This window comes from Anopheles bellator, chromosome 2 (genome assembly GCF_943735745.2).
Source record: "Anopheles bellator chromosome 2, idAnoBellAS_SP24_06.2, whole genome shotgun sequence".
Taxonomy (NCBI): Eukaryota; Metazoa; Arthropoda; class Insecta; order Diptera; family Culicidae; genus Anopheles; species Anopheles bellator.
Window position 1 is genome coordinate 23,619,189 of NC_071286.1, and position 7,349 is coordinate 23,626,537.

At 49.5% G+C, this 7,349-nt stretch overlaps 1 protein-coding gene across 1 annotated transcript; it reads left to right on the forward strand.

Moving 5' to 3' along the window:
* The first annotated feature begins 5,336 nt into the window (after positions 1-5,336).
* LOC131207212 (uncharacterized) lies at positions 5,337-7,096 on the forward strand. Its single transcript, XM_058199824.1, has 2 exons — positions 5,337-5,498; positions 5,567-7,096. The coding sequence occupies exons 1-2, from the start codon at positions 5,337-5,339 to the stop codon at positions 7,094-7,096; spliced, it is 1,692 nt and encodes a 563-aa protein (XP_058055807.1).
* The last annotated feature ends 253 nt before the right edge of the window (positions 7,097-7,349 follow it).

Consider the following 7,349-nt stretch of genomic DNA (forward strand, 5'->3'; position numbering starts at 1 on the left):
CATGCTTCTCACATACTTTTCCGGGCGCGTCCGAAAATTGTGAAGCACCAGGCGTCTCCATAATAAATATCGCTAAATAAAACAATCGTAAATAAACATACCCACCTACTGGCCACGGCAATAAAAGTTTAAATATCACCTGTACGCATTATTGGACAATTGTTGAATACTAATATCTCTGAGGGTAAATATGCCATCTTATTGCGCTCACCACCTGCCACCAGCACGTATTATTCCGGCGGGTGTTCCTATCATTCAATTTCTGTTTGAAGTCCGTTCCTGTTTTTGCTTTTTCCGCGTGTGTCCAAACGTTTTTCACAGAATACCGCCGGCTACACGCTGCCGTGTACATGAGTGTAACACATTTTTATGGCTGTTTTATTCATTTATTCCAAGGATTCGATTCATGTAGCAAGCAAATCAAATGGATCAGGGCCGTTTCGGAGGAAGCCACGTTTCTCACTCGGTGAATTAGATATGGCCAGAAGAGCCAGCTAGAAACGTAAATTGGATTCAAGAACGCACGTTGGTGGACGGCACGATTAGCTTGGCCGCATAAAGTCCACCTGGTCAAGTCAATTGAATTTTGACAGTAAATTATAAAACTTCATCTACTACAAGCTGTTAATTAAACTGCAGAGCTTACATTAAACTGCTATCTAAACAGCAATGGCTGCGCTCTAACGCAATTAATTTCGAAGCGGCATACTGCAATTACGAACTATACTCCCCTGGAGTATGTCTCCATCGCAACGGGGGAAACTTTCCAAACGAAGCACTATCACCAAATGCACTCCAAAGGCCACCCACTTAATCAATAACTTTAGCTGGCTTTGTGCAGCTGCCGAGGACCGGACGGTGGCCGAGAGAGGATCCTTTCGGCAAGACAATCTCCCCGTCATCGTTTGTTCTGCCTTCGGGAAAACTTTCCTGACAATAAGGTCGCTCTACTGACCCCGGCGCGTTAGAAACTTCCCGGAAGTAATAGTGACCGGAGCCGCCTCATGGGCATGGGCAACGACGCAAAGTCGAGTGCATCTTACGGCCATCTTAAAAATTGAAACTCTGTTCTCTGCAGCCACTCAGCCTCAGCCCCGGCCTCAGCTCAGCAGCACAGGTCGTGGGAGAACGAAAAGTTTACCCGTTTTTGCACGCGGAAAAGAAACTCTTGCCATTTTTTACGATGCGCGCCATGATTTCTTTTATGCGCGCGCCGGGTAGATTCAATAAACTTTAGATTAATACCATCAGGCGAGGACCGCCCTGCACCGGACCGGAGCGGGTGCAACATGGAGGGCAAATAAAAAAATTCCGCATCATAAAGTTTGTGTAACCGTGTATCGCATTTTATAGTTGTGCCGAACGAAGCCTGGCGAAGTACGATGGTGAACCCGTTACATCGGCATGCATCGGCCAGAGCATAGTTTTGTAATATCGTTTACGAAAATGATTTGCTGCCTGGCATCTCGTCTGTTTTATTTAGTTTTATGAAAACTCATCGAATCGGACAAAGCTTTTTCAAATCGGCAGAACGTCATTCGACTCAAGTTCGGTTATTCGTTCGTAATAACGGTTTGAGTAGTCAGGTCGTTCGGCAGGCAAAAGCACACAACGGGGATGACTTATTGCATAAACAGAGCGAGCAATCAGGCCTGTATTGAGTGGGATAAAATGGACTGACTTTGTCAAACCATTTTCTGCGCTCACAAAAACCCTTTGTCACCGAGGTTCCTTTGAAAGCGGACTGTCGTCGATCGGGAAATTCGCATTTAATGGGGTGCCACACTACAGTGCATTAAATGTGCCATCGTTTATCGTGAAAAAGTTGGTGAACAATGAAAAAGGGGAATCAGATCGTATATTTTATGCTTAACCATCGTTCCGTATTTTTTCCACAGGCTGTGTTACTTCGTTGCTGTGCAAATCCAAGCGGGGTTTTGGTATTTATTTTCCTACCAAAAACCAACTCTGTATTCATCAACAATACACTGTTCGGATTCGGATTGAATATCGTCAATATGGTCCATAGAGGACAACCTCGAAATCTTCTGTTCTATCTGTGGTGCATGATAAAAAGTAAAAACATATGTTGGGATTCTTGAAAAAAATTAAGATAAATTATTAAACCAGTTGCACAATAAATGGCCACACTTTTTCTACTAAACACACAACTTTCCGATAACCCAAGATGTTACAGAGTTCGTACAGATTTTCCCACGTAAGCAATGCTCCAGAATTCTCAGTTCGTAACTGCACTCGGATCACCAATAACCAGATCCTCCCACAATAGACGGCTCTGATTAGGACCAGTCCACTGTAACACTAACATTTTTATAAGTTGGGCGGGAAGATAAGATTGTTGGGAAAATACAAATCACCTCATTTCGGGTCCCGCGCCCTCCCGAGGTGTGACCTTGTTCCGACATCGACCAACCCATCGGTTCAGGAGCCTGCGGCGTGTCCTGCCCACCCGAATAGACCAACTCTAAGAGCGCGCGCGCGCACGCCCTCTGGCGGCGTCTGGACAGGGCCCCATTCTCATTATCTACGTCTTTATCGCCCTGCCACACACACAGAGCGAGCTTCGTGCCATTGGCGGGCTGACGGGCCCTTCGGCAGGAGAGTGCTCTTTCTGGACAATTGAGCGATACCTTCACATCGTTGAACCTACGAAACGCTGCTGCAACGACGACCAGCCCAGTGAACACCGTCCTCTACTTAGAGCTGGTCGCTTTTTTCGATCCCTTTTATCAGCTGATCCACCGCCGAGAAGCTGTTTCTCGGTGCTTCGAGCACTACGCGAGGGCCCGACCATTATTGTACGCCACCCACAAACTAAGCGAACGTTGAATCCGTCGTCGGGGTTATGAATTTTCATTTCGCCCGATTACCCGGACGCAAACGGAGTGCTTTAGGAGTGCCGTCTCATGCTCGATTGGTTCGGTTCACGGACCAGCCGAGTCACCATCGCATCGCTAGACGAGCCAGCCATTGAAGAGATTTCCGTGTCGGACCCACGGTATCGGTCCCGCGGGGGCAGGGAAGCGCCCGGAAGCTGTTGAGCGACTGTCGGACAGTCGGGCACCGTTGCCTGGCTAATTGTAATATGAAACCAAAGCAACCGTTTGTGTCCTTTTCTCGTCTCAACACATTACACGCCCATCCTGGACGATATTCTTTGTTGAAGTGAGACGGATCGTACCGTGGCTGTGCCTGAACCCGGATTAGACTCCTTGCACTGTAGCCGGAAGCATGTCTACCGACCGGTGGCTTCATATTTATGCCGTCATTTATGTATACGATTAGTATCACATTTCCCTTGCAGGTGATGGGACCTTTCCGTCCTTCGAACCTTCGCGAACCTAGTGAAAGGATACCTTGGCTTGGCTGTAAGACGCAGGGTAGTTGGGTGATACTTTCTTGATTCCCGGTGTGGCGGGTCCACATTTAATCTGCCCTGCCCCCCACTCCCACATGACTGTGTGCCTGAAAATATTGGGTCGTTGAAATTCACCTTTTCGAATCCTTTTCTGCCCGGCGACGGCCCTACAGGAACAGGCAGCTCGTTGCTGGTGCCCAGCGAAAAGGTTGGTGGTTCGTTGTACGTTTCACAAAGATTTCACTTCCCATCACGAACCCACTGAACTGGAACGGGAACTGTTACGTCGCCAGCTTCCGTACGCGATCCGTTTCCGGTAACCGGCACGGCTGCTGCTGCTACACCGGTTTCACTGGTTTCGGTCGATAATTGTTGAATATTTGATGCTTTATTTCGTTTCGAATTTCATCCACCGCACCCAGCAGCTTCCGAACTGAGTGCTGTCAGCTCAGGCTCAGTACAATGGCCTCCCGTGATGTTACAATTTAATTCCCTCACACAAGCACACACGGCGCACTTGCAATCGAATTCGTCGGATTGGGAATCGGGTTTCACCGCACCCCATCGGCTGGGTGGTAGATTTTCCGAAATTCAACACACTTTATGCATTACATTCCATATTTCGCTACACTTTTACCAGGCATCTGATTTTAAAATTTCTTCTGTACGTTGAAACTATTGTATCAACTACCGCCACAATCATTCACTCGTGCACTGTTGAACTATTGTGAACTTATTCTTAAGTTATTTGCGGCGAGACAGATTTCAATGACTTCACTTGAAACGCGACCATTTTCGGTAAATACTTAGTCGACCACAAATCACTCAATTTCTCTGTTTTCCACGCGCTAATTGTGGTAACCGACCGCACGCTCCGTCTGACGGGCCGTTGTAAAACTGTTATTTTATAGCGTTGCAAATGGCACCGTTCCCTTTTACAGCTCGTGCAGCCGCATGTTGTGGCGTGGCCGGGGCAAACAAAAGAACGGAAAAGCAAAAACTTTCACCACAAGTCTGTGAATGCTCACTATGCTGGTGTATGTATATAAATACATATATGTTTTTTTGTGCTGTTGGTTTTTTTTTCTCTCTCCTGTCTGGCCACAACCGATCGACTACATACGACGAACCGAAACTGAACGTCACTGAAATCGAACTGATGGTGGCCAACGTCGTGCAGCTGGCCGACGACCGCACATCGAAGTCCTCGGCCACTCGCCGAGATCAGCCGTGTTCTCACTCTCTCACCAAAGCTGCTAACCGGCGCCCGCAGCGCAGCATTGGAATGTTTTGCGAGAATTTCGGCAACTGGAGCGAATCGGTGAGTGCTGCGTGAGCTGCGAGAAAATTCGCTCACAAAGCGAACGTGTCGCTCGCAAAAACGTCTTGGTGAACATCAGTGAGCTGAGCGCGTGAGCGGAAAATGTTACGCCCGAGAGTGAGCATTTCTCACGCTTTTCCGACCAACCAACTCCCCTGCCTAATGGCTGCTCGAATTCAACTCAAACTGCTCGAAACGTGGTGTGCAGAGACCGGTGTTTTGGGTTGTTCGCAGCACCACTACCAACAGAACAACAGATGGGCGAATATCGGACCGTTTCGAGCCAAACACTGAATGATACGTATAATTATTTAATTCTCGGGACGATAATCACTCAGTGACCTTTACCATACAATTATTATGGTGTTCGTAAGAAAACCACGTAGTGGCAAAGTTCGACAGTAGCAAAAGTGTTTGTCAGGCGCAATGAACATTTTCAGACATGTCAAACTTTGTTGCAAAATATTTTTGAATAAAAAACTTTATTAACAGTCAAATTTATTTAAGATCAGCAATTTTTGAACATATTTTTTATCGAACATCGCGTGAGCCAATAGGAGCTTGCATCGGCAGGCTTCATGCAGAAAGCATAGCAGGCGTAGCGATAAAAATTACAAACGTGTCTCCTCATCAACAATGTTTGGTTTTGAATCGGGCCGAATTTCCGCCATGTTTTCGCGCAAGAAACTGACAGCGGCCAAGACGCGGCACCTGGCCGACCAGCTGAAGACGTGCTGCGGTATATTTTTGGATCCCACCATACGGTCGCCCAACATCCAGCAGGACCGGGCGCAGAAGGTATGCGCTACACAAAGAGGAACGTCTTCCCAGGAACGCCCAACATGGCCGAATGCTTACTTCCGCAGATTCTCCGGACCCTGGTGAGAAGATCTCGGCGTGACATTATCCAGCACATCCCCGAGCGGGACGCCATCCTGGAGTGTTCGCTGGTTTTGGTCCAAAATTATGTCGCCCATCTACGACTCCGGCCGAGAGCTCTGTGGCACTGCCGCCGGAAGCCGGCGTTTGCCGAGGCGAAGAGCCTGTTCCAGGCAATCATCAACCAGCTGATACCGGAACAGCAGGACGAGGTGATCGACATTATACTGCGCTTTCTACAGCACGAAAACCTCTGGAAGGTGGAGTTCATCTGTGTCGAAATACTGCTGTTCGTGCTCGAAGGTCGATCACCGTCGGCCCTCCTGCTATCGAAGCTGATCGATCAGGTCGAACAGTACCTCGCACGGGCCGACGTCGATCAGGTGCGGCACGTGCTGTCGGTGCTGCAAAGCATCATCGAGCCTCGCCACTGGGATATGATGGATTACTCGGATCTCGCCAAACTGCTCCGATTCTACCACAGCAGCGTCGTGATTGGGACCAGCCGGAACCAGATCTACGAACTGAGGCGTGGCTTCGAGACGTGTTTGAAGAACCTTACCTCGCTGCTCTCGGTGACCGACTTGGGTTCGTTTTTCATCATGATACTTCCGCTCCACCTCGACACGGACATGTCGGACGAGGCACGGATCGAGTTTAGCTCGATCGTCGAGTACGCCGCATCGAAAATGTCTCTCTGCGATCCGCGTTGCACCACGAACGGGTCGTTCGTTATCGACTACCTCCTGAGCCACGTGGTCGGACCGGATGTCACCAAATCGATCCAGGCGGCCAAGGTGCTGACGAAGTTGCTGGAAAGTGGCCACAATCTTACCCAGTTCCAGTCGCCCCAAATCTTCCACATCGAAACGTACTACGACATCGTGCTGGGCACCGGCTGTGAAAGGCTTCGACAACTGCTGATCGATGCGCGACCCCAGTGGGAGCATGCTCTGCTCGCGGCCATCCAACGACACAGCCTGCGCAAGACAAATCTGGAAGTGTTCTACCAGCTGCTCTGCGTGCTGCTTGTTGAGGCTCCGGGTGGCTTTACCGCTTCGGCCGTCTGCTGTCTGCTTCTGAAGGTGCAGAAGGCATTCCTGAGTCCACCGGAGGGCGACGGTGCCGGCGATTCGTATCGGCAGCAGCAGGAGCAGATAGATCATGGCCGCCGTGTCCATGGGACCGTGATGGCAGTGATGACCCTGATCAACTGGATCCACCGGACCGGCTCGATGAACGCGTACATCAACCGCATTCTTCACGCACGCTACGACGACACCCCGTTCCTTAACCCGCCGCTCCGGGAGCGGTACCAGTGTGCCCCGCACCACGTCTGCTGGTACGAGCCGGGCCTGTTTTTCGACACGCTCGAGATCCGGTACGGGCTGTGGAAGTGTTTTCGCATCGCCGAGGAGAAGATTCCGAAACCGCCGGCCCGGATGCTGGCGGGTGGTGCCACAGGCGGTAGACGCGGTCGGCTGCCTTGTACACTAAAGAAGTTTGCCGGAACGTGAACGTTGACCCGTGTGTGTTTTTCTGTTAGTGAGATGGACTCATTAGTTTCTACTCGTGACGGGGATCCTCCGGAAACGAGGCGCTAACTGTAAAGCGTACCCTGTTTGTTCCGCCTTCCTCCGTATGGTTAATTTCAGCATTAAAAACTTTTGCGATCCGGATCATGTTTCAGACTTAATAAACTTAATTTCTTCCATTTACTTTTTAATGTTGTTGGCATTCTGTTCAATCCACTTTTATTGAGACTTTATA